General features: G+C 47.9%; 9 protein-coding genes and 1 non-coding gene across 10 annotated transcripts; 4 read left to right on the top strand and 6 right to left on the bottom strand.

Moving 5' to 3' along the window:
- Positions 1-458: 458 nt before the first annotated feature.
- Positions 459-1905, bottom strand: cpc-2 (Guanine nucleotide-binding protein subunit beta-like protein; the record flags this gene model as incomplete). The annotated part of the gene is made up of 4 exons (XM_031150879.1): positions 459-884; positions 1092-1409; positions 1516-1774; positions 1874-1905. 4 exons carry the CDS (start codon positions 1903-1905, stop codon positions 459-461), a joined length of 1035 nt encoding a protein of 344 aa, XP_031004084.1.
- A 263-nt stretch (positions 1906-2168) lies between these two features.
- Positions 2169-5570, bottom strand: rfc1 (Replication factor C subunit; the record flags this gene model as incomplete). Its single annotated transcript, XM_031150878.1, has 5 exons — positions 2169-2535; positions 2582-5230; positions 5279-5323; positions 5374-5416; positions 5471-5570. 5 exons carry the CDS (start codon positions 5568-5570, stop codon positions 2169-2171), a joined length of 3204 nt encoding a protein of 1067 aa, XP_031004078.1.
- Positions 5571-6059: 489 nt separating this feature from the next.
- MRPL16 (54S ribosomal protein, mitochondrial) lies at positions 6060-6908 on the top strand (the record flags this gene model as incomplete). The annotated part of the gene is made up of 3 exons (XM_031150877.1): positions 6060-6479; positions 6536-6677; positions 6730-6908. 3 exons carry the CDS (start codon positions 6060-6062, stop codon positions 6906-6908), a joined length of 741 nt encoding a protein of 246 aa, XP_031004079.1.
- A 363-nt stretch (positions 6909-7271) lies between these two features.
- On the bottom strand, positions 7272-7603 carry TFB5 (General transcription and DNA repair factor IIH subunit; the record flags this gene model as incomplete). The annotated part of the gene is made up of 3 exons (XM_031150876.1): positions 7272-7319; positions 7376-7524; positions 7585-7603. 3 exons carry the CDS (start codon positions 7601-7603, stop codon positions 7272-7274), a joined length of 216 nt encoding a protein of 71 aa, XP_031004080.1.
- A 1633-nt stretch (positions 7604-9236) lies between these two features.
- Positions 9237-10552, bottom strand: KAB1 (putative voltage-gated potassium channel subunit beta; the record flags this gene model as incomplete). The annotated part of the gene is made up of 4 exons (XM_031150875.1): positions 9237-9727; positions 9893-10172; positions 10222-10376; positions 10435-10552. 4 exons carry the CDS (start codon positions 10550-10552, stop codon positions 9237-9239), a joined length of 1044 nt encoding a protein of 347 aa, XP_031004085.1.
- Positions 10553-12957: 2405 nt separating this feature from the next.
- GIS2_1 (Zinc finger protein) lies at positions 12958-14777 on the top strand (the record flags this gene model as incomplete). The annotated part of the gene is made up of 9 exons (XM_031150874.1): positions 12958-13076; positions 13125-13275; positions 13331-13385; positions 13436-13859; positions 13911-14020; positions 14075-14223; positions 14279-14339; positions 14405-14496; positions 14559-14777. 9 exons carry the CDS (start codon positions 12958-12960, stop codon positions 14775-14777), a joined length of 1380 nt encoding a protein of 459 aa, XP_031004081.1.
- A 1973-nt stretch (positions 14778-16750) lies between these two features.
- Positions 16751-18887, top strand: STL1_1 (Sugar transporter STL1; the record flags this gene model as incomplete). Its single annotated transcript, XM_031150873.1, has 4 exons — positions 16751-16833; positions 17094-17652; positions 17726-18381; positions 18455-18887. The coding sequence occupies 4 exons, from the start codon at positions 16751-16753 to the stop codon at positions 18885-18887; spliced, it is 1731 nt and encodes a 576-aa protein (XP_031004082.1).
- Positions 18888-19214: 327 nt separating this feature from the next.
- Positions 19215-19307, bottom strand: LHYA1_G005931. The gene has a single exon. It is a non-coding gene; the product is annotated as a tRNA-Val (tRNA).
- Positions 19308-20247: 940 nt separating this feature from the next.
- Ech1 (Delta(3,5)-Delta(2,4)-dienoyl-CoA isomerase, mitochondrial) lies at positions 20248-21236 on the bottom strand (the record flags this gene model as incomplete). The annotated part of the gene is made up of 3 exons (XM_031150872.1): positions 20248-20741; positions 20806-21062; positions 21124-21236. Coding segments are annotated over 3 exons (864 nt in total), but the record flags the coding sequence as incomplete, so codon positions are not given.
- Positions 21237-23249: 2013 nt separating this feature from the next.
- Alkbh2 (DNA oxidative demethylase) lies at positions 23250-26120 on the top strand (the record flags this gene model as incomplete). The annotated part of the gene is made up of 1 exon (XM_031150871.1): positions 23250-26120. One exon carries the CDS (start codon positions 23250-23252, stop codon positions 26118-26120), a length of 2871 nt encoding a protein of 956 aa, XP_031004077.1.
- Between the last annotated feature and the right edge of the window lie 455 nt (positions 26121-26575).

Raw genomic sequence — 26575 nt, 5'->3', positions numbered from 1 at the left:
GATGTCAAGTCGGGATGGCAGGCATCCGAAAGCAATTCAACCCTCCAGAACTGGGCCTGAACGCCTACCTAGATAGTCAATGAGTACTACATAAGTAGTGTTAGTTCATTGCTTTCGTAATTGGCAAGAGGATCTTATCACTACGCGGCCTAGCGCGACAGCCATCTCCACTTAAGGTTTAAGTCCCCGGATTTTCCAAAGAAAGGCCAGGTCTTTTCCCTGCTGCATCACATCAAATCCAGGTAAGTGCGAGCCAGGACTCACGGATCCTCTAAAGTCACATGTTATCATGCACGCAACCTCAGGTCATGGTCATTGAAGGAATTTGTATTTTTGATTGTGCTCCCGAGATGCCATAATCTGGAGTACAGCTCGCCAATCGACAAGAGCTCGCAAAGCCCGCAAAGAGTCCCTGGCCATCATTCCCCCCATGCAATCAATCAAAGTCCAACTCCCCTTTATGCCCTCGACATAACACCCCAAGCCCGAATGATGTTGTCAGTGTAACCAGCGAAAAGGGTCTGACCGTCCGCGCTCCACGCCAAGCTAACACACTCTGGCTCTCTGCTCTTCTTGCCAACGGACTGGAAATCTGGCTTCAGCTCGTCAACCTTGCTCTTCTTCTCCAAGTCAAAGATGATGATGTAGGTCGACGTCGCAGCACAGAGCCAATATCTGTTTGGCGAGAAGACAAGGGCGTGGATCTCATCACCGGCGTTCAGGGAGTACAGGTGCTTTGATTCGTTAAGGTCCCACAACATGGTGGTTCCGTCCTTTCCACCGGAAGCGCAGAGAGATCCATCGGGGGAGATGGTGACGGTGTTGATGTAGCCAGTGTGTCCGATGTGATCGGTCTGCAATCTGCAGGAGGAGAGTTCCCAGACCTTCACAAAAGAAGTTAGCACAGCTTCTCAAGAAAAAGAGAACAGCCTTAAAAATGGTCTTATGCGAATCGGTTATCAGGGCATTGGTGAAAATTGTCTCATGGCCTGGTCTCCCAGGCTCTGAAGTAGCAAATACTTTATAAGTTGCATAACATCATATTGACTTCGCATGCTCCATTTTGGCCGAACAAAAAGAAATTTCCTCACCTTCACAAGCTTGTCCCATCCACTGCTAACAATGACTGGGTTTTGGGGGTTTGGGCTGAATCGAACGCATGAGACCCAGTCGGCGTGTCCCTTCTCGGTGATGGTGAACTTGCAGTCACCAAGAGTGTTCCACAGCTTGATGGTTCTATCGCGCGAGCCGGAAACGATTTGTCTGTTGTCGGCGGAGAAGGAAACGGAGAGAACGTCGTTGGTGTGTCCTACAAAACGGCGGGTGGTGGTTCCGGTAGAGAGCTCCCACAGACGGAGAGTCTTGTCCCAGGAGGCGGAGAGAGCATAGGCACCGTCAGAGGAGATGACCTAGAAAAGAGTCTCAGCACACAATATTCTTATACTCTTCGTTCACCGAACCATTCATTGTTATTGATCGGGGAAAATTCGCAGAGGTAAGGCAAGAACTACATACGCAGTCAGAGACGATGTGAGAGTGACCATGCAGAGAGCGTTTTGGGTAGCCGTAGGAGCTCTCGTCGCGGGTCAAGTTCCAGATGATCAAGGTCTTGTCGCGGGATCCAGACAGGAGCATGTTTGGGTTCTCGAGCGAGGTAGCGAGGGACGTAACCCATCCGCTGTGGCCCTCGAGGGTACCCTTGAGGATTAATTGTTCGGTCATGTTTGCTTGATCGTCGGGGCGTTGCGAAATCAATTGCGACGTCAAGTCAAATCTGCAGAACCTCAGATGGAAATTATTTCCATGGTCGCAGTTTCTGTGCGGGCTCGCTTATGCAAGGGGGCTAGGTCTAAAATAGACTAGCTTGTAATACCCCTCTACCGCACCGCCTCTCACGCCTTCCATCAACACTCGAAAGCATCAGAGATATTATTGTTGTATTACTAGTATTTATTATCCGCCCATAGTGATAATATATTACAATTTGTTATGTTATTTATTGTGGTATTTAATTAGGTATAATTCATGTTATTCCCCAATACTCTGGCGGTCATGCTCATGTCTACTGTATGTTATACTTCGTACCAAGCAAGTTAAGCTCTAGATCCCCTACACTGCAATGCACTACCTAGGTATACTCGAGTATACTCTTACAAACTCCGTTCGCATCAATTCTTTCCTTTGCCCTTCGTTGCCGCTTTGGCCTTACTCTTGCCCTTCTTCGGCTTGACATCCTCCTCAGAATCGTCATCAATCATATCATCATCGCTATCGTTCTTGGCGGCCTTTTTCTTCGGAGCCTTCTTAGCCGCGGTAGCTTTCTTAGCCTTTGGTTTCTTGATATACTTGTCCTTCTTCAAAGAGTCCTCGAGGTCCTCCTCACCCTCCTTCGCATCAGGATCGGCGATAACCTCGCCTTCGTCTTCCTCTTCAAATGCTTCTTCGAGATCAGGAACTTCCGCCTTGGTCTTCGCAGCAGGGGCGACGATATTACCAGCTTTCATGAATGGAAGAGGATGTGAACGTGCATTGTACCTGAATTATGTTAGCAAGATTCCATAAAATCAGGCATCATACTTACAGTCTCGTGAAGGTCGACTTCGTCTGGGTATCAATCTTCACGTCTTCTTGATCTTGTGGTCCAACACCGAGCTCAGTTATATAATCAAAGTCGTCCCTTGTCAGGAAGTAATTGTCCATAAGGTTGATGACCTCATCTACACAAGGCTTCCCTTCGTTTTCGAGGCGCTTGACAGTTTGAGTCCATAAAACAGGCAGGTATTGCTGACGGATTTCATGGCGATCTCCAGACGTACGAAGGCGCATATGTGACTGTATTTCCTTGACATATCGAACAAGCTTGCCTTGCTTACTGTTCTGGCCAAGCCATGATGGAAACCTGGTCTCTCCGATCAATTGACCAGAGACGAAACTAGAAGGTATGACAGTACTGAATACGGCATGTGTTGGCATCAAGCTCCACTGCTGCTGAGATCCGTGGATCATCCGGTCGACCAAGTCTCCATCACTAATGCTCTGAGCGGCCTGGTCAACGAGTTCCAGAGCCTTGAGGTTTTGCTCTCGGCCACTCAAATTGTTGGCTCGCGATGGTTTGGCTTTGAGGTAGTTCTCGGCGATCATGAGAAAACTAATCTGATGGTCGTTAAAATAGAGTTCTATCTTTTCATTGAGTGTGGATTTGCTGGAAGGCGCAAATAGTCCCCCTCCAAGGAGTTTATGGCAAATATCCCAGGGTTTCAATACCACAGACTTCTCCCATGCCTTTGACATCGATTTGCCTTGGTCAAAATCCAATGCAGTCTGATCAAGCTTGGCTGTGGATATCATGTTGATGATTTGTCGAATGTCTTGGTGGGTACCTTCAATCAAAGCATCAATGACGTTCATGGGGAGTTTGAGGCCTTCTCTGTGACATATCGTTGCGATACGTGATCGGATTTGCTCAACAGTAGGTCGTTTGAATTGGATGTCCAACGTTACGAAGTCGAATGGCTTCATTTTTGGTAGTTTCCGTTCATTGCAAATCAGTATCATAGGTACATCGGTCTTCTTGCAAAGCTTTGCCAGGGCACCGACACCTCCCCGATCACCAGCTGACATGCCGTCAACCTCGTCCATGATCAGTACAATATTCCCTTTCTTTGCCTCGACACTTTTGCCTTCGCCGGAGAAATAGCCGAACAGAGATTTGTTGTTTAATGTTTCTCCAACGCCCGAATCAACAAGCTTCTTACTTCTGGAGTCGCTGGCATTGCTCTCAAGAACATCGTAGCTAGCAAGCTTAGCGGCCAGATGGGCGGCTGTAGTCTTACCAATTCCAGGTGGGCCATAGATCATGATTGCTCGATAGCCACCCAGGCCGTCAGCACCTTTTTTCTGAAAGTCGTATTTATGTGCGACAGACCAACCCTTCAACCATTTCTGAATCTTCTCAACCTGGCCTTTATTGCCACAAATTTGGTTGGCCGATGTAGGGGCGTATTTGGTGGTCCATAGTTGCGAGCTAGGTGCTGGCGGAGGAGGTGGTAGTCTTGCTTTTGAGCCTTGGGCAACGGCTTCCTTTTCAAGCTTCTTTCTAGCCTTTACGGCCTCGTCTTGCTTTCTCTGTTCTTGTCGCTCCATTTCTAGGGCATCGTTCTTGATCTTTTCCATCTCCACTTTCTTCTTTTCGTTATTTATCTCTGCAGCTTTCCCATCACCACCGTTGGCAGGCATCCTTGAAATCAGAGCGAACAAGCCCTCCTCGTTGATCGTCTTGAGACCCATCTGCTGGATCTTTCTCAATTTCGAAGGTCCGGCCTCATTCCCGAGAACAACGTAGCTTGTTTTTCCGCTTGGTGCGGTGGTGACTTTGCCTCCATATCGTTTCACAAGCTCCTGGCCCTCTTCTCTGCTAATGGTTTCGAGTATACCCGTGAACACAAATGTCAATCCGACTAAGCAATTTTCTTGGCCAGTGGGTATATCTCTTGTGCCTGCCGCAGGAGGAGCGCCGCCGTTTCCGGCACCTTGGGCCTTCTTCCAGTCAAATTTCACACTGGGATCCTGCGGTGGAGGAGTTGGCGCTCGAACAGTTGGAATGTCATCTAGAATTGACTGGACGGCAGAGCTTTCTGATACTGCAGCTTTTTTTGAGGGTGGAGCACGAGCTCTCTTCGCAGGTGGCGGCTTCGCCGACTTGCTCTTGACTGACTTGATCTTGTGGACAAGCTCCTCGTCTTCGGACTCTAGATCGACAGACTTCCTCTTCTTGCTTTCGGATTTTGGGGCTGGCTTGTCAATAACCATCATATCGTCACTTTCGTCAATCATAACGAAAGAGTGCTCGTCGGTGGCATCCATCATCTGAATGTCGCCGCCCTTCCTTGTAGAATTGGACTTGCCCTTCGTAACCGCCTTTTTCGGCTTGACAATAGGGATGCCATCGCTTTCGCTCTCGACATAAGCGTCCTTCTCTTCCGTTGGCTTCTTGACGCCCGCCGCGAATATATCGTCACCAGCATCCTCGTCGTCATCCAAGAATGCAAACTCATCATCGTCGTCGTTCTTATATGAGACAGCTTTGTTCTTGCGGGCGGAGGAACGGCCATTGCTTTCAAGTTTTGGTGCGGGTATGGGCTTCTTTGGTGTTGGCTTGGCCTTCGGCTTAATGCTCGATGCAAAGTAATCTGTTGTTGAGGTCTCCTTTCCTTTTGGAGATTCCTTCTTGCTAAATGCTCATTAGTGAGGAGCATCGAAACAGTAAGATGCAGCATACACGGCTTTCTTGGGGGCAGGCTTTTTCGGTGTGGATTTCTTAGGTCTAGGTGGTATTAGTGAAGTGCATGAAGATGAAGTATTCGGAACACTTACTCGGGTTCATCATCGTCACTGTCGTCAATGACCTTGCGGCTTTCTATACCATATCAGCATGCTGCAATAATATCATAAAATCCACAAGGTAGCTTACTGCTTCGCTTCTTCTTGGTCTCCTCTTCCTTCTTCGTCTCCTTTTCACGGATGGGCGTAGAGGTCTTGCCCCCAAAGAAACTCCGAATATCCGCAGGCATTGTGGGCGTCTGGCGCTGGTATGAGCAAGAGAATCGCTCAGCCCGCTAAGTGGAGAATGAATTATAAGAAAACAGTCATGCTGTTCTGAATTTCGATCAAAAGAATCTTGAAGGCTGATGACGACGCGACTTGTTCAAAAAGCGCGACTCACTTTACGCGACAGAAGAATATGGTATGGTTACGAGTATGTACGGGAGCCGTTTCCTCCGAAGTAGACAGCTTAAAACCCATACGGCAAGAGCTGCAAAGAGCTGGACAAGTCGATCAAAATATTACTTCCCGTAGATACCTAGAAGTAGCTATAGCGATTTCCTTTAAACTCTTTGACTTCTTCTAATCCTCTGAAATCTTTTATATAGTGCAGGAATGAAATCCAAGCCATTACATGGTAGATGGTGCTATCGGTCACCGTAGCCATACATCTCCAAATATTTTGAAGACCTCAAGCTTGTCTTGAAGCTTGTTGAACAGCGACTTCCACCACAGCCATGAAGCTCCTCAATCCCTCGAGCTTCGCCGCTCAATTCCAGAAGCTCTCAATATCCTCATCTCCCCTACGACCCCGCATAACACCCTCTTCCACGCTGAAGTCAATCGCATCCCCCCCGAGAATCCTCCGTCCATTCTCCATCACAGCCTCCAGGGGCGGCAATTGGCTCCTCCCAACATCCCCCGAGAAGAAACGATCGCGTAAAGGCAGACCGCGTGTGCCAACCGGCGGGTCAGCAAGAGGAACAACGATAGTATGGGGAGACTTTGGACTGCGGATGGCAGATCATCATCGACGGGTCAGCGCCATGCAGTTGAAGAATGGGGAGGAGGCTATTAAGGTGCGGCTAAAGGGGATGCGGTATCGGTTGTACAAGAGAGTTTGTGCGAGTATTGGAGTGTATACCAAGGGTAATGAGGTATGTTGAAGCTTTGGTGAGTTGGTGTTGGAAGTGTGTTGCTAATTTGTGGCTAGGTCCGTATGGGTAAAGGAAAGGGATCATTCGATCATTGGGCGTCGAGAATTGCTGTTAGCAAAATTATCTTTGAATTAAAGGGTGATGTTCACGAGCAAGTGGCCAGAGATGCTTTCCGATTAGCTGGGAACAAGATGCCAGGTTAGTTTCTCAGCCCAGGTTGTAGACTTATATGCTGACAATTGATATTTAGGTTCGTACGAGTTTGTCAAGAAGGGAGATCCCCCTGTTGTTGGAATTACGAAGTTGGATGGGATTACAATGGAGGAGTTAAAGAGACCGCGGAGAGCCATCCCGTTAGCCATGCCCCTGGGCTCTACTGCTGAAACTATCCCAACTACAGCTTCTACATCTACGTCTCCAGATGCTTAGGTAGGGTTTGTACCATAAATCCATTTTGTAACTTGTAAAAAATTCAGCTTGAAAGCCATGTACAAATCATAAAGAGGCTTTCGGGATATCACACCATCAAACACATCAAACAGTCATTCATGCTTTCTATAGGACTGAGTGACGACTGCTCGCCCAAGTATCTCTTTGTTGAACCTCAGCTAGGCAGGTTTCTCCTACCGCCGTGAAGATTAGACGTTCTCTGCGTAACAAACGTGCTATCCATCTCCAGAAACAAGCTATGATGCAAACCAAATCCTACCAGCGCCCACATTTTTCCCACTGTCCTAACGCCATGAAGCCCCAAAGCCATCAACACCAAATCCATGCCCCATCTCACACCTTCTAATCAGACCCAGAATCACTAGGCGGCTGCTGCGTCTCCTTCAAGGCCTACAGTACATTCCATCAGTCCTCTTCCCTTCCAAACAAAAAACACAGATACATACCTCATCAAGCCTCATCTTCAGAATGGCTAGCATGTTCTCCTTGATGACCAGCGTTTGATCATCTAGGTCCTCGACGATGAAAGCATGCTCTTCGCTGTCGATCTTGACGATGATGGATTTGATCGAGGGGTCACATTCTACGAGAACACCTAGTGGAAGGCAGGATTAATTAATGTAAATAAAATGTATGATGAGAGTGGGGACTTTACCTCTAATGGCTCGTGGCATTTTGACTCCTTGAGGCTCCTCTTTTAGTTATCAAGTCGGTATAGATAGATGGAACTTGAGGAGTATGCCTCGTGCGCTCGTGACTGGATTCGGGAGCTCTTTCCTCAAGTCGGCTCCGGGAAGCTGAAGCTGAAGCTGATTCCGATTATCTGCGGAATTTCTTCTTGGCAGCCGGATTTAAGTAGTACAGTAAAAGCTTATTCCGGGAGCTTGCATGAAGGGTTCGGAGGTTCGGCAGGAGCAGATATCTAATAGCGGGGGCTTTTATGAATTGTATTTATTGCACCATGATTCATTATTCATCCTCATCTTTCTTTTGTATCATTCATCAAACTATCATTCAGTTTCCTTTGGTATCACTGTACAGAATGTCTTATCAATAGAATTAGTTACTTATCGTTTCTACAAATCTACCATAACAAGAGAAGCACACGATTATTACTGTGCGCATATCCCCTCAATACATATATATCTACAAACCAATCTGTTTCCTCCCTAGCCATGAGAATGTCCTTCATATAAACACATCACCAGGATGGAAACCCGTCGGCCAACACGCAGCAAACGAGCATGCCAATGCACGAAGTCCTCCCTCCCATCCACCTCAACCGTGCTCTTCTTATCCCTCATCCTGCCCAGCAGCTCTTTCGCCCAACTTCCCATCCACATCTCCAATCGCCAAGACAACAATAACCCTTCCTTACAACCCCCTACAACGCTCCTCACATCCTCAACCTCATTACCGCCAAGTCCAACTCCAACATCCACAACCCCGCCACCGGCAACCTCTTCCCCCGCTATTACTACCAGAAACACCCATGCATTCAGCTACTACTTCCTCATCATCGCCGCCGTAGCTGTCCTAGCCTGCCTCGGCATCCTATATATTGGGCGCGCCGGCGGAGGAAAGCTGCGTTCTTGCGGGAGACTTCGCAGCAGGCGTTGGCGCGGGATGTCGCGGGGTACAGGTCGCGGTTTGGGCGGGGTCCATATCGGGGGGAAGGAACTGGGAGGTTGGGATTGGGGTTAGGATGGAATGCAGCTCCGAGTCCGGGCTATAATGCTGGGCGAGGAAATGCAAGGAGATTGGGAGAAGAGGGATTGGATGAGAGGGGAGAGGCGCCGCCGCCGTATGGAGCGGAGGGGAAACCGCCTAGTTTGAGGAGTGTGGAGCATGGTCATATTGTGGCTACGACTACGAACGAGAATGCTGGGGGAAGAAGGAGTGCTGGAAGAGGCGCGGAATCGGATGGTGAAGCTGTGGAGTTGAGGAGGATGAGTGGTGATACGCCGAGGGAAGAGGGGCATGAACCACCGGAGTATCATGCTACTGTGGCTTTGGGGGATGCTGGAGATATTGGGGACATTACGAGACCTACGCCGGCGATTATAGCTTCGACTCAAATTGAATCTACGACGAATGGGCAGCACTAGTGGCACAACAACACCACACGACTGAAATGATGGCTCACAAGGAGGCTTTTTGAGAACATCAAAGGTTTCAATGTATGATATGATATAATAATGTTCAAATATCTTCTGGTATTGTATGTATTGCAACGCTTTTACTCAAAACCCATGCCTAGGTACTTTCCATCATCTTGGTCTATTGCCTCTGCCTCTACCTGTCTCCCTAAAACCTCCTCGTAAAAACCGCCGGCTTATTCCCTAGCACATCATCAATCCCCTTCAAAACTTCCGGCGTCAGCTTCCCCACCGCATCAAATGCCTTCACACTTTCATAAACCTGCTCCGGCCGACTCGCCCCCGTAATAGCGGAGCTAACATTCTTATTACTCAACACCCACGCATACGCCAACGTCGCCTGGGAAATACCCAGCTTCTCCGCAATGGGCGCCAGCTTACGCACATTCGCGATATCCTTCTTCCAGGACTCGTCGCCGACTTTCTTGTTCATCATCTGGATGAAGGCGTCGTTGGAGCCGCTGCCTAGGCGCGAGTCGCTGGGGATGCCGTCGTTATATTTCCCAGTTAGGAAACCTTGTTTTAGGGGGCTGAAGGTTGTGAGACCGAGCCCTATTTCTTCGTATAGGTGCGCGAATTCTTTCTCGACTTTGTCGCGTGCAAGCATATTGTAGCATGGTTGTTCCATTATGGGACCAACTGTGGGAAATGGGGAGTTAGCTTGGTTTTCGCAAGGTAAGTTTACGGATGTATAGGTAGATAATGACTGAGGGCCCGTGATGTGTTTTTGGAGTAAGTGCTCCAGAGTTGTACAATTCAAAAGGGGAAGCGGGTGGATTGGGATTGGAGTTGGGGATATCTTACTCAAACCAAGCTTGTCGGCGACTCTCCACGCCGTTGCAATTTCATCCGCATCCCACTCCGAAGTACCCCAGTAAAAGGCTTTACCTGTATTAATGATGTGGTTGAAAGCTCGCACAGTCTCCTCAATAGGCGTGTTTCTGTCCGGTCTATGAGCGTATATCAAATCGACATAGTCTAAACCCAAGCGCTCCAAAGAAGCATTTACTCCCTCAACGATATGCTTTCGGGAAAGCCCAACATTGTTCACTGGGTTCTCGCCATTAGCTGCTCCCCAGTATATCTATATACTCGTTAGCGAAAGCTCAAATGTATGTGGGATTAATTTATACCTTTGTTGAAATGACTAAATCGTTTCGTTTCCATTTAAACTTCTTGATAGCTTCTCCCATGACACGCTCAGACTCTCCCCCCGAATATCCTTCAGCGCAATCGAAGAAGTTGATTCCTACATCGTAGGCAGCTTTCATACATGCGAAGGTATTTTCTGTCGTTGTAAACGTCAGTCTAAGTTGATACAGTTCGACATGGCTTGGACTTCTTACCGTTCTCAACGTGTCCACCGTAAGTCAGCCATCCTCCGAGGGAAATGGCAGAAACCTGGAGTCCTGAACGGCCTAGGAATCGGTATTGCATCTTTGGAAGACCTTCAGGTGGCGCCATGATGTCGAAGGTTTGCAATTAACGGGAAATAGAAATGTTAAGGATATCAAGTAAATTTTTCCCTGAATAGAAAGTATTTGAAGGAAAGAGGGAAAGGTCGAGAAGCTTTGTATCGCCATTATTGTAGCGGGGTAATTGTATAACGCGGATAAACTGTTCCATAAGTGGGGAACGCCCAGGAACCCCACATCTTCATTGGGCGTAAAGGCAGGCTTGGTAAGCTTCGAGGTACAGTACAACAGGTACATGCGTTTAAGACACTTGAAACCCGCTAGCCTGACGATGGTGACATCTCAGAGCTGTACGAGCTTCTGTTTCGAGCACAGTCTCTCGGAGGAAGTTGTCTTGTGGGGCTCCGTGCCGTCAATCATTATGTAGAGTCTGGCCTGTGCTGAAAGCTTAGTACAGTACTGTCAAGTTGTCCTCGAGTTAGGACTAAATTGGGAGCCCTAACGAATATGATCTTGAGCTTTGTTTTGTTCCTGAATTGTTGTGGTGTCTGTATAGTGGCAGCCGCTAGGTAGAGAGGGTGGCCAGTTTTCTTCATCAGAATAATGGCTCATCTCAAGTGAGTTTAGGAAACACCAGCATACTGGGAAAAGTTTCTTTCAACAATCATACTCGCTTGAACAAAGCCCAGAATCTTGAACAGCCCCCCGAATTCTCACATGAGGTGGGAAGTTTTTGTTTTTTTATCAACAATTTTCGCAGTTGCCGTTTCCACTCATAGGCATGATTCTCTCAGTCCAGGTGGATGATTGAGGCGGTTCCTTTGACCAAGCTCCGGGGCAGGCCATCCAGACATCTCCATATAGAAGGTGGCCCAAGACTGTTTGATGGCCCGTGATTTACACCCAGCGAGTGCTTCAAACATTCCTTCTTTCATCCACTTGAGCTGGGACGTCTTTGCCAATATATGCGATGCTATGTTTCTAGACTCGATGCCATCCAGAGGGAAAAGAGATGAGTGATGACTTGCCGCCAGAGTCTTGTGCAGTCCATGTTCCTATAAATATCAGAGCATGTCAGAAGAGGTTCGGTTTAGCTGGATGACACTTATTATCATACCTATATAGCATCGGGTCTGGTGATGCTTGATCCTCTTGGGACAGTCCTCTAGACTTGACAAACGGTCATGGATCTGGCCTTAGTGTTTTCGTTCCGTCCCAGCTTGCGTTCCATGACAGCTGCCGATCCTTGAAGCTAGGTTGTTGTCAGTCAATTTGGTCAACATGACTTCAACTTTAGCGGGATGCTTGATGGTCCCTGATCACGTCTGAAGTACCCACAAGTACCGAGATGTTTGGAATGGGATGCACTTGGTCCTCAACTTCAATTGGCATCCTGGATCCCCTGATCACTTCTCAATTTATCACTGCTATTGTGATAGTTGGGGTAGGAGGCGCCAGAGATGGAATCAAGACAGGACTGAAGAGTTTTGATCAAAGTTGACAGCTAGAGCAAAAAGTTCTGCCTTCTGCCTCTGGTGAATAAACAAAGACGGTGAATGTGAGCAGACCTGGTCGGCAGTTGTTCTCTCCGCAGCCCTTCCTCGCTTCGGTCGTACTTAAGGGCATGTTTCTTCAGCTCGTCAACAAACTTTCCTTCCGGACAACAACAATCTTTTAAGCTTCGATCTGTGTTCTTTCTTGTGCCAACGCTCCCAGTCAACACCCCCAGGACCTTCTTGTGGGACCTTCGCGAGTTCTATTGAAGAAGCAAGGTCTTGATTCCAAGTAAGTGCAGCCCTTTTACCTCGTCGTCGCTGTCGTTACATTTCCCCTGCTCCTTCTCCTCCTTCTCCTCCACATTCACCTTCACCTCTCTGAACCCCACCTCACCCAACGTCCTCAAGCTATGAAGGCACAGCACCTCCATCACAATACCACGTCTTCAAAGATTGATTCACTATCAAGCCTGCTGTTCATTGAGGGTTGGATTCGTGTCAGACCTCCTAGGTATACTATCTGTGGTCCCCATACATTCTCCCCATACATCACCTTCAGTTTACTGAACTCTTGAGCCAATCCAATCCCCCTTCGTCGTTGGTTTCTGCTTCGCCTTCCCGTCGCGTCAGATTCTGCTCTCAATTCACCCGTTGGCACTTTCGCATCAAAAATCTCTTCTGTGCTGTCCTCGCTTGACTTTCCTACTTTATCAAAACTTCTCTCAACTTCCTCCATCCTCATTCCCCATCCCACATTCATCTTCGCACTTCTTTCTTTAAAAATCATATCACTGTTCCTCGGTTGGGGACTGCAAGTTGCTCTACTCAGAAGTACTTCGCTCTACGCTTTTTGTTCCGCTGCCATTCACATCTGTCTCGGCCCACTAAAACTCTTTCATTTCTTGAACGTCGCTAATATCTCAACCTGCAGGAGTCTAAACCGAAACACTACTTAAAGATGTCATGGGACAATGCTGCCGGCGCTGCCGAGGATTACAGTGGTGGTGATGCTGGAGGTGGTGGAGGTGGTGAAGGTGGCGGTTTCAGCGGACAGTGTTTCAATTGTGGTCAGACTGGGTTGGTATACCTCTCAAATGTTCTTCGACTGCTGCTAACTCTCGTCAGCCATTCCAAGCAATCATGCACAGAGCCACCCAAGCCCAGACCATGCTATAATTGTGGCGAAGAGGGACATTCGAAGACGGAGTGCACCAACGAACGAGTTGAGCGCGAATTCACGGGCACTTGCCATCTCTGTGAGGAAGTTGGTCACCGTGTGAGTATTCCCATACCTCTCTATCCTGTGACAGTTGGTCTGACTTCGAAACTAGGCTAGCGATTGCCCAAGCGGCGAACCCCGAACATGTAACAACTGCAAGGAAGAAGGTGAGCTTTTTCACTTCTCACACGCTCAACTTGCTGACAAGATTGTTCAGGGCACACTACTTCCAAGTGCAAGAACCCGCGGAAGATCGACTACTCTGGCGTCGAGGAGGTTGCTGCGGAGGAGGCGTGGGCTCAGATCATGGCCGCCGCCGAAGATCACGACCTCGACGATGTCAAGGAGGCTGCTCTGAAATATTTCAAAGCCTGTCCGGAGACTACGTATGTCGACATGGAGAAAGGCTTTCGGAGCCAGGACATAAAAGTTTACCTCATTGGTATCGAAAAGGAGCTTCTGGTCACATATACCAATATGGACCTTCAGGGTAATCTCAACAAGAAATACACCGTTAACTGGCGCTTTTCGGATCTTCCACATCGACCCAGGGAGAGGGAGCATTGGCCATCTACCCCTGAGGAAAACCTTGAGCGACTGGCCGATGCTGGTGTTCCTGTCGATTGTGGCCTTCCGAAGTGGTCAGTATATTTGCTCTGGGTTGTTATGGTTCCCTTTTGCTAACAATTCAGCTCCAACTGCAATGAACTTGGCCATATCTACAAGAACTGTGACCAGGAGAAGATGGAAAACGCCGAGCGGGCAGTGCTTCGCTGTTACAATTGTGAGGGCGAGGGTCACCGTAAGTCGATCCTTGCAGAAATCATCTCAAAACCCGTCTGACAAAGTGCTCTAGGAATTCGAGACTGTAAAGAGCCCCGTCCTGACAGATATGCTTGCCGCAACTGTGGAAAGTCAGGTCATGGTTCCAAGGAATGCCCTGAACCTCGTTCTGCAGCCAATGTTGTCTGTAAGGTTTGTGATGAGAAGGGACACTTTGCCAAGGTAAGTCACCACGAATCCGTTCCCCAACATGTCAGACTCTAACTGTCTTATCTAGGACTGTCCTCAGGGTGGTGGAGGTGGTGGTGGGGGCGGCGCATGCCACAACTGCGGAGAGGGTAAGTCTGGTCCCAGAATCCCCCACAAGATTTGGGAAATTATAGAAGCTAACATATCTTCCCAGAGGGTCATCGAAAGCAGGACTGCACCAACGAGCGTGTGTTGATTTGCCGAAACTGCGACGAGGTCGGTCATGTTTCTCGTGAATGTCCCAAGGTATGTGGAGTAGTCTGCCTCGGCATTTTTACAGTTGTTGAGCACTCACTGACTGCTTCAAGCCCCGAGACTACTCTCGAGTGAAATGTTCCAATTGCTCGCAAATGGGTCATACGAAAGTCCGCTGCAAGGAGCCAATCGTCGAGAATGCAGATGCTGGTCAAGCCAATGGTTACGGAGGTGGCGGCGGTGCCGAGACTTCTGGCGAAGCTGCATATGGTGGTGGTGACGGTGCGCTTGAGCCTGCTCAGGACGGCGGTAATGGCGATTCAGCCTGGTGAGCTCTCTTGTGTCTTCGAGCGCGTTCTTCCTTGAACTTGCTTGGTAAGATTCCCTCTGAATTTTACCTACATTTGCGGTTGTTGCTCATTTTGAGAGACGTGACACCTCTGAAAAGCTAGATAGTTAGATCCTTCTGGCTCAGCCGATCAAATGGACATTATGGACTATATTATATACACTTTGACGATCCCAATAAATTGTGACTTTCCAAACCTACTTATGTGAGAATCATGCATACTTTTCCCAATACAAGCTTCATTTTCACACTTTGAAAGTCACAGAACAAGTAGGGCATTCAACTTGGATTCAAAAACAGATCGTAAATCTTGATAAGCATGCAACTTGGAGGCTTATATATATTATACCTCTTGAAGCATGCACAACAAGCAGCCTCCTATCCCAGAAGACCAAACGTCACGCTTGTCTTGACGAAATACAAGGAAATGAGGTTCGTTACTTAAATATCTCGCGATGTATAGAATCTTCAGGGGAATTATCAGTACAGTAACTCAACAAAATTGACGCAAACCCTAGGTTCGTTAGAGCGGTACAGTCTAACTAGCAATGACCAGCCCAGCCCAGCGCAGTCCTTCGAATTCTCAGTAGATGATGTGAAATAGTACATGAGAGTTCTCTTCTTCTTCTCTTCGTCTTCTTCATAAAACAGCACTGAATGAGGGACATCATGACATGACTCCTTGCCCAGAAATCTGTAAATGAAGTAATGAAGCGAGCGTACTACGCGCCGGCGGTGGTGTATTTCAATATCCCAGAGCGAGATGCGGAATCGCTTCATCCATCCATCCATCCATCCATCTATATTCATCCTGCGTTCCAGATGTTCAATGTAGAAAGCGCTGGAGACTTCGGGTTTGCCAAGTTGACACAATCTAGAGCAAGGTTCGTAAATCGGATTCCCCTACTCCGAGCGGTTCGGGTGGTGGCATTCGGACCGAGGAATCTGGAGTCAGCGCTGATCGTCACAGACTTTCACTTACGAAGTATAACTCGGTCAAGTAGCGTATACCTCGCCGTAGCACTACTCTCCCGTACATGTACTCGGCCTGTTAAGTACCGAAGTGATTGGGCTTAAGGTTCGGCTCTGGCTTTTGTCGAACCTCGAAAGACTCCTTGTACGTCTCGGCAGGTCTTTAGCCAACGGTTGTCAAGGACAAAAGTTCAGGATATGCACAGGCTTATCCTCCAAAGGAATTGTTTTCATGCCGACTAGAACATCTCAAGATGATGAGGTACAGTACTGTACAAGTATGGAGTCCCCATCTTTTCAGGGGAAATCCCACGATGACGTACCAGCAACGGTTACTGTACAGTAAGTGTAAGTGGCGGTCAACGGGAAAATCTCGGCTTACATCTATGATCCCATTGGACACCGGCTCACCTATTCGGGTAATCCGTCCTTCTCTGGCCCTGGCGCTTCCCGAGATCTTCTCCACAATCGAAACGGCGGGGGATTTACCATCATCGTACCTACTCGAGTAAAGGCGCAAATACACAGCAGATTCAGCCTTCCTCCACAATCACATGATGCTTCTTCGATCAGGGAACAGGGTTCCTTGAGGCTTAGAGGGAGCGCGTGACCTCTGGAATGATGAGAGAAAGCCGTGTCGAGCTCCGTCATACCAAGAGAATTGTACTGTTAAAAAAGAACCCCGGACAGTTAGTGAGTTAGGTAGGTAAGTAGGTACACATCCATCGGGCAATCTAAAATCTAAAATCTAAAATCTTACGAGATACAAACTCTGCCCTGGTAGTTCATGTACTACCTGAATAAGGTAGGTATTGGATGAGCTCTTAAATACATAAGGACGTCCCAGGTTTTTGCATCCCGTTCTTTTCGCTCCTCTCATCTAACTTTTCCCCTCAATATTATGCCATTATCTTGGCTTCAGGAAACAAAGCTTGAAGGTTTCAGCTCAAAGTCTCATTCTTTCTCACACGCCTCTCCATCACCATGTTTGGTGGCTCAAAGTACTTTGGCTTCCGTGGCCAGAGGCTGAATCTCGCTGTTGGCATCATTGCCGGTATTGATTTCTTGTAAGATCCCCTCGATTTCTCCTCCTATAATCGTTCGATTTCATGCGAGTCATTGAACGCATCGTCATGCGGGGATCACCCCCAAAGGCAAGGCGGGGTATGCATATGCCAAAGTATGCGACCTTTGTGGGACTTTCTTACTCGGATCTGCAAGTCTTTTGCAGGCGCCTATTATTATTTGCAATGGCCAAATCGACTTCCCCAATCGAGGCATAATCAAGGATTCAAGTGAACGTATACAGTAGCTGACAATTTTATAGTCTTTTTGGTTATGACCAAGGTGTAACTGGGGGGCTTTTGACCCTTGGAACATGGGTCAAGCAATTCCCCGAAATCGATTCAGTCCACAATCCTACCAACAATCATATCTCCACGATACAAGGCATAACCGTAGCCAGTTACAATGTCGGATGTTTCATCGGTGCTATCATCACCATCTTCATCGGCGATATACTGGGGAGGAGGAAGATGATCTTCATGGGATCTGCTATCATGGTCATCGGCGCCACTTTGCAAACCACTGCCTTCAGTCTTCCCCACCTCATTGTTGGAAGAATTATTACTGGTTTTGGCAATGGTATGAATACGTCTACGGTGCCTACATGGGCTTCGGAAACTTCCAAGTCTCACAAACGTGGAAAGATGGTCATGATTGAAGGAGCTATGATTACCGGTGGCATATGTCTATCTTACTGGGTTGACTTTGCCTTTTCGTATCTGGACCCAAACCCAGTTTCATGGCGTTTCCCAATTGCTCTCCAGATTGTCTTTGCTCTGTTCTTGCTTGCACTCATTCTAGAAATGCCGGAATCTCCCCGAGTAAGTACTTTCCCCCCCCCCCCCCCCCCGCTTTTTTCTTTTCTTGCAACAACACAAGCTAATAGACCAACAGTGGCTCATACTTAGGGGTAATGAAGATGAAGCCATGAATGTCATTGCTGCTCTAGAGAACCTTCCGGTTGAACATCATATTGTCCAGACCGAATTCATGGAGATCAAGGACACCGTCCTTGAAACGAAGGCCCACGGATGGGCCGACTTGTTCACAATGGGCCCAGAAAGAAACTTCCACCGTGTCGTCCTTGGATACGTCAATCAGGTCTTTCAACAGGTGTCAGGAATTAATTTAATTACTTATTACGCCCCAACAATTTACAAGCAATACATCAACCTGGGTGACACGACTTCGAGTGTGCTGGCTGCATGCAACGGAACCGAGTATTTCATCGCATCCTGGTTTGCCGTCTACACAATCGAGCGATTCGGCCGCCGAACTCTCATGCTCGTAGGCGTTGCTGGAATGTCCGGATCCATGGCCATCTTGGCTGGTATGAACTACATCTCACAACGCGATGCAGCTGCTGCCATTGCCCGTGGCCAACCACTCTCAGGCGCCACACCATCTGGCATCGTTTCCGCCACCTTCCTCTTCGTCTTCAACACCTTCTTCGCCGTCGGTTGGCTAGGCATGACATGGCTCTATCCCGCTGAGATCGTTCCCTTGAAGATCCGTGCTCCCGCGAATGGTCTGTCGACTTCTGCAAACTGGTATGTCCATATCCCCTCACTTACACCCTTGCTCTGATAATTAGGCCTACCGATCACTAACTAACATTATCAGGGCTTTCAACTTCATGGTCGTCATGATCACACCCGTGGCATTCAGTTCCATCGGCTACAAAACCTACGTAATCTTCGCCGTAATCAACGCCTTCATCTTCCCCGTCGTCTACTTCTTCTACCCGGAAACCGCCTACCGCTCGCTCGAGGAAATCGACAACATATTCCGCAAGACCAAGAGCGGATGGGCCGGCTGTCTGGACGTCGTGCGCGTCGCGAGGGAGGAGCCTAGGCGCTATGGGAAGAATGGGGAGCTGTTGCTTGAGTATGAGGCTACCGTTAGCTCTGATGTTCGTGCGAGGAGGCGTGTTGGGGGTGGTGCTGGTGCTGGTGCGCATGAATCGAAAGAGAGCAAGGGGAAGGAAGCGGAACATGTAGAGACGGGGAGTGGGGATAGTAGCACGTTTGAGAAGAAAGCGTATGCTCATGTTTAAGCGCTGGCGTGCATATGCATATTTTAGGAGACGAGAGTTTAGAGCGTGCATAGATACCCAGTTGAGAAAGACATTCCATGGATGGATGTACTGTATTTTGGAATGAAGATCGTCACGAAATGAAGACGCTTCTATAAATGGAATCAAAAATAAATAAATAAAAGGAAAAAGAATCTCTCACCATCTATTTTACGTCCCTCCCTATGACCAAAACCCTACAAAGCTAAGAAAAGAGGCTTCCAAGCAAAAGATAAGTAGTCCATATACCTCCCACCCAACACGCCCCAAATAGTCAAGAAGATTAAAATAAAAAGTACAAAAAACTAATGATCAAGCTGGGGTTCGATCCCAGGACCTTCTCGGTTTTATGTCACAGTAATACTGTTAACGAGATGTGATAACCAACTACACCACCCGACCATTTAGATGTTTTGTTGAAGCGAGTGCGCTTATTTTAGTTTATACGAAAATCTGGAATTTCTGGTGGTGTGGGGGGGTGCGGTGCGGATGCGGATGCTTAATCTTAGTTAGGGTGGGGTGGAGTAGTGCGGTTGTGAACTAGGATTGATATATTTGTTATTAGACTTTCTAAAGATAGAGTACGGGGTTTTATTTTAGAATCAATTTAGCTATAAATTATAGTTTCTATTAAGCTTTAATAAATCTAAAGTTTTTTTTTTTCACCTTCTCTTTAGTACATGTAGGTACCTATGCTATGCTATTCTACAGTAGTAATTCAACTCAAGCGAGCACCCCTAAACCCAAACCCAGCCTATCCGTTCCCCTTTTCGGAAAGAAATAAACGCTGCCTTATCATCATACCGTATGCTTTACTTTCCGTATCTTATAAACCATTTGTCTGGAAAAGGAGCAGAAGTCCACGTCTTGATAAACCCCTATAGGACTGGCTTACCCTTACCCCCGAAGCTCTCCTCGATCGGCAGTGCCGAAGGATCTCAAAAACTAGTCGCCTTGAAAACCGCGCGGAATGAAATCAGGTATGTATACACGTATACTGAAGCTGTGGCAAGCAATGTTGCGATTCGAGGCGGATATATGTATAGACTGCGGTTGAGATCCTGTCGGAGGTTCCGGTGGTGGGTTTTAGGGAGTGGAATGGATGGATGAGGGTTGGGGTGTGGGATTGGGTTATGGTGGATTTATGATGCGTATTCTCCGGTATGGGAAGAGCAGACTTATCTGGTTACATGTGCTATAGTACTCGGGAGATGGTGGGAACCTGGCGGGAATGGAAGAGGAAGAGGTGGAGAATAAGATCTGTCAAGCATACAGGACAAATATGCCCATAAACCATGTTATAAAGATTTCATGCATCATAACTTCATCATCTTTATCCACATCACAGCTTCTCAAACGTCGGCCTCGTCTTCTTCAGCCCACTCAGCATAGCCCTCTCCACATCCGTCGTCTGAATCGCAGCACTATTCCAAACCCCCGTATACCTCAAGCTATCGGCCAACTTATTATCCCTCGCATGATTCAGCAGCTCCTTCGTCCCCTGTACAGCAATCGGACTCTTCTCCGCCAGTAGTTTGGCCAGTTCCAAAGCCTTGGCTATCGCGTCTTGCTTTGTCGGTAAAGCGTAACTAACAAACCCAACCCGCAGCGCCTCATCGCCCGAGAAGATCCGCGCCGAGAGAGCGACGTCTTTTACCCAGGAGAAGCTGCCTACGATTTTCGGCAGTCGAGAGAGCGTCCCGATGTCTGCTGCGAGGCCGATGTCGACTTCCTTGACGGCGAATTTCGTGTCTGATGTGCAGATTCGGATATCGGCGCATGAAGATATGTCGATTGCCAGACCGAAGGAGATTCCATGCATTACGCAAATAACCGCTATAATCCTTTCTTATCAGCTCAACTCCCCCTCTCACACAGTATAGATTGAGGCCAGACATACGCTTCTCGCATTTCTCGGCACTGCTAATACAGTCCTGGAACTCCTGCACATGTCTCTTAATCGCCACCGCTTTCCGCGCCGTATCCGTTGGTGTTGAATTCTTCTTCTCTGCCAATACGCCGTTCTGGCTTGCGGCTTGCACGTCGAGACCTGAGCAGAAGGCGCGGTCTCCGGCGCCGGAAACAATTATGGCACGGATGTCGGGGGACAGGGAGAGGGTGTCTATGACGGTTTTGTATTCTAGCCACATTTCCTCGCTACGTGCATTAGCACATTGGCATAGCTTGGGTGAAGCTGGGAAGGGTAGGGAGTACAAACAAGAAGGCATTCATCTTTTTCGGCCGGTTTATTTGCACATGTGCTACAAAGGGAAAAGGTGTATCGACGAGGAAGTGCTTGTAGGAAGCCATGGTGTTAATAGCTCTACGGAGCTGCGTTCATGTATATCTGATGGTGTAGAATTCTTCTGCAATTCACGAATAATAGAATCTCTTACGAGGACGAATGTGACAATTCAAAAGTACTGATCTAGAGGAACCGTTCACTAATGTTGTCGTGAAGCCCTCGTGAAAATCAGGGGTAAGCCGCTAACCGATCCCCACAGAAGCCGAGGCCCGCGGTTCAGTCATTATCTCATCAACTTTCACTCTGTACTGTAAAGTCTCACTCCGCCTTATATATTATAAACTATTCCATCCACGAATTTGAGCTCTGAGAACCTTATCACATCTCACATCTTCTTCTTCTTCTTCTTCTTCTTCTTCTAAATCTTTTATTCACTACTTATGAGCCTCCTTGCATATACATCTATTATAAGCCAACTATCGGTCAGTCCGAACACCCACATCTACCTACTAGTGGTGGGTTCCTTCCGGCAGTGTTACCTTGCTATCATTGACTACCATGTTTATGCCTAACATCTGCCGATATATAAGGGTACCTGGCCTGGGCAGAGTTGTGACTTGTGAAGTAATGTTTCACACAGAGTCTGTATATGCCTCCAAACTGGCGGCATTCCATTTTCCCAATTTATACGAACTTTAAATTATACAGTCGAGTAGACAACTCGACAAGTCTCGAAGTTGGGCACGAGGCCTGGGCGCCGAGCCGGTTGGTGATCACCGGAGTTTGCCCAGATTGCAGACACCTGTTCTACAGTACAGTACGTCTATGATCTGCAGGAGGGCTGCATTTTTTCGTATTCATCCATAGAGAATCTCAAGATTTAGCCAAACCTCCGAAGCCTCATTTGCTATTATGGGCGTGGAGCGGGATATCAAGCGAACATGCAGGACAGGACTTACAGTACAAGTACTTGGTACGAAGTACTTCCTTTGTATATCCCCCTTCTGCACCTTATCTAGAAAGGGTAACCACATCGCTCCAATAGAGGGGTGTGTGAGCAATGCCCATCGGATCAGCAACAAGACCTGCATCCTGATCATCTCGGCAGGAGCCGGGCGGGCTTCCGAGTCATGAAGAGGGACGAAGCTTCGAAGCTGCAAGTATCCCATCCTTAAAATGCGGGCTATTCGCTGGCGATGCCATGCACGACGCGGGGACAGTCGACACAAGGAAGGGACCTAAGGGTACAGTACCCTTGATGGAGACTTTTCAAATGTGCCCGAGTAGTGACCTACTTGAAACAAAGTCAGTGCCGCTTTTTGTATGCAGGGCAGGGCAGGGTAAGGCTGTAAGTACTGTATAGGTTGATATTAGGTTCATCGTTATTATTATGCGCCAAGGATACAAGTACTATACTATAACTCAGGGTAGCCATGCCCCACCATCCATTTTCCAACGTCTTTCTGCATATACCTTTTCAACCCCCCCCCCTTCCTCCCCTCCTCGCCCTGGCCAATCGTTCGTTCACCGCCCGTCGATTATCCTCAATTATCGGTGTAATGGCTGTTGATAATGGTCCGTTCGAACAATTAGCCCCATATCAGATCAGACGGCCCGCCCGCACTTTGCACCCCGGTCTTCAGTTTCCTGCGTTGCCCTAGTCTCATTGTCTATACCATATTACGTGCGAACCCGCGGCCTCTTGACCTGCCTCTGCCTGCAAAGTCCATGAACTCTCAGAGTCGCAGCAGATACTCGTATCTGACGCTCTGTCACAGTTACAGTCGTCGAAACCGCCAAGAAATGCATTGACCCCGGTAACCTACAGAATCTCAACCATGCCGTGTCACTGCATCTTCCCTCTATATCGCGGCTATATTCTGTTGTCATGACTCTGCCATTCGATGAAAATAACACAACTTCTATAAATGTAGGTTCCAGAAACGTGCCATACAAGATCAAATAATGTCCTTGCTATGTCCAATGCCGACCCCAGGCAGGCAGATTCTAGTTGAAGAGCTCCCCATCTATTGAATCGGTCATCCAGACTACCCTCTACTCAACCATATCACTAATACTTCTACTGCAGATTGCCAAAAATGTTTGAAATCAACCAACAGAACATACCATTTGTGCGAACGCGCCAGGCACTATTTGTGCTCGATCTTCAAAATGACTTCGTTTCGACTGGCGGATTATTACCCGTTGACACCCCTTCCGATTTCATAGAAAGGATACTTAAGCTCGTTCCAGCATTCAGAGACTCGGGAAACAACATAATATGGATTCAAACCGTGTTCGAGGCATCTCGGGCAATCAATGGGAGCCAAGGAGACAGCGAGAGTGTTATAACAGATGACCAGCTCTTGGCACCACATCGTCGCGATGGAAGCAGAGTGTCAGGCCCTCGAGGACCATCTCCCAAGCTTCTTGAGCTCCAACGCAAGATTGCTTTGTCCAATGGCCGAGCCTTGCAGTCAAGCCATGGTTTGGAGGTGGACGACGAGGTCGACGTAGACGAGATCCAGGAGACGTTCCTGACTATTCCAGAAGGCCGAACACCCCGCGTGGCAATTCAATCGTCCCTGGGAAGCAACTTCACCAATGCTGTGAGGCTGGCAGTTGACTGCGACAAGGATTTGATCTTTACGAAGTCATATTACTCAGCTTTCCGGGACGGGAATCTGGTACAGGTCTTGCGATCTCAGTTCGTCACAGAGATATTCTTGGTCGGATGTCTGACGAACATCAGCGTCTTTGCAACTGCAATGGATGCTGCTCAATATGGTTACGCCATTACCATCGTCGAGGATGGACTGGGGTATAGATGCAAAGCCAGGCATGACGAGGCATTGAGGAAATTGACCGAGGCTACTGGCTGTGATATAGTGCAGAGCGAGGAGATTATCGGAGACTTGCAACGAAAGAAAGTGGAGCAACAGCCAATACCTCCGCAAAGAAATCCACGTAGGCGTGATAATGGCGGCAACTTGGAAGGACTGATGGCTAATCTGAATTTGAGACCTGACGGATCATCAAACACGAAACCGCCTACAAAGTCAACTGGACCGCCAGTAATTGCGGCTGCAGAAAATGGTGGAACCGTCACCAACGAGTCACCACCCGCCCAAGATGAAGCTGAAGGAATCAAGAGAGAACGAGTCAAAACAAGGATCAAGACCCGAAGGCGGCATTCAAAGTCTAAAACCAAAGCGATAGGAGCAGATGGAGATAAACATCCCTCAAAATCCGAAAATGGACGTATTTCTCCAGTTTCCGCAACCCTTCATGGTGCATCCGAAATTCTTGAGAAGATGCCGAAACAAGGAGACGCAGAAGTCCCATTACGGGCACTCACACCTATTCCAGACGCCTCCTCTGAAGCTGCATCGGTTGTCTACACTGAAGGGCAGACGGTCGAAATTGAAGAAATGAACGAGATGGATGGCAAGCAATCAAGGCCCGACAGCCCGACTTCAAGCCATGAGAATCAGTTCGATGCTTCTGATATCGTTGTGCCAACCACTATCTGTGAGGGCGACACTACTGTAATCGAAAATCTCCTGCATGAGGAGCTGTTAGATGGAATTTTTGAAAGGCTTCGCGACGAGGTGAGATGGCAAAAGATGTCACATCTAGGTGGAGATGTCCCACGACTCGTTGCTGTCCAAGGAGACGTGGCCGAGGATGGCAGTATTCCAATCTACCGCCATCCATCAGATGAATCGCCTCCTCTTCTACCATTCTCGCCAACAGTATCGTTGATTCAAGCCAGGGTAGAGCAAAGTCTTGGGCATCCGGTTAATCATGTTTTAATTCAATTTTACCGAGATGGGATGGACTATATTTCAGAGCATAGCGACAAGACTTTGGATATTGTTCCCAAAACATACATTGCCAATGTTAGTCTCGGCGCGCAGAGAACTATGGTGTTCCGAACCAAGAGACTACCGAAGAACCCGAATAATCAGGAGGTTTCTGAAGCTCCTGCGCCCCGCCAGTCGTGCAGAGCTCTACTTCCACACAATTCTATGTGCAAAGTCGGCCTAGTCACCAACATGAGATGGCTGCATGGCGTTCGACAAGATAAGCGCACGACAAGTGAGAAGTCCCCCGAAGAGCTGGCTTTTGACGGTGGTCGCATTTCTCTGACTTTCAGACAAATCGGTACCTTCCTGGATAAAGACGAGACTAAGATCTGGGGCCAAGGTGCAGTTGCCAAATCAAAAGCAGAAGCCAGGGCCGTTATCAACGGAGAGACTGGTGAATCCAACAAGATGCTAAAAGCCTTTGGAAAGGAGAATCAGACTGCCGAATTTGATTGGGCCGAGTCTTATGGTCAAGGCTTTGATGTCCTCCACATCTCCAATAACCCGAAATTATTCTTATCCGGCGATGCTGTTGCTGATCTAAGGGTTAAGCTTTCTCTGGCTCGGCGGAATATTTCTTGGGCAGAAGGAAAGCTCTCGCCATCTTTTAACTGGAAAGATGCCAGTAGCAACGATGCTTCTCCAGTTCCCGAATACCTGCCCGTCAAATTCGTGGACTCCGACTCCAGCAAGTCAACGATCTCCGGCGATCTCGCAATCATGCTGTACCTAGATTCCGTCTACGATCAAAACTCAGGACCGAGATCCCAGGCGGACCTAGCTCGCCAATTTACTCGACTCCAGCAAAGCGGAGAGCTACTAAATATATGGAGAGCAGAACCGTTCAGGGCCAAGCCATTCAAGCGGGAGTTAGAGCTGTGGGATGCTCATTCTGCTGAAGCAAAATTCATTGCCGGGTCTACGATATCTGTAGCAGATTTTGCACTGTGGCCTATTTTGAATGAGATTTCAATAGAATGGCCTGAATTTGGGGGAAATGAGAATTTGACCAAGTACTTTGATTTCATGAAAAAGCAGGATTGTGTTGTTAAAGGTGCTGGGCTTGAAAAGGGAAAGGGAGTTTTGGAGAATGCTATTTAAGCTAAGCTATAGTGAAAGTTTTGGTGCATCACAGGGGTAGATTGACACTGTGGTTGAGGTCAAAATCAAGGTCAAAGCTAGGACTTTAGGCGTGAATAGATGTGGTAAAAATGTCTTGCAATGGATGAAAAGTCTAATCTTGTCATTCTTGGACAACGCGTGCATATCGCTTTATTCCACGAATCGTGGGAAACATGAACAAATAGTAATTGGGGGACTTTAAGGTGGGACTTATATATTAATATTAGCAAGCAACTGCAAGCTTTCTTCAAGTTCATTACACTATAATCATACCTTCTCATCTCATCATGATTCATAAACAAGCCATCTATCCATCCTACCTTTAGCAACTCGTCAACACACCTCACAACAAACACCCCCATCACTTAAACACAAGCTCCCCCACTTCACTCACAACCCTCCACCCCCTACCCTCCAAAGCCTTCTCCCTAGCC

This window comes from Lachnellula hyalina, assembly GCF_007821495.1.
Source record: "Lachnellula hyalina strain CBS 185.66 chromosome Unknown contig00100, whole genome shotgun sequence".
Taxonomy (NCBI): Eukaryota; Fungi; Ascomycota; class Leotiomycetes; order Helotiales; family Lachnaceae; genus Lachnellula; species Lachnellula hyalina.
This window is presented reverse-complemented; position numbering and strand designations above follow the sequence as displayed.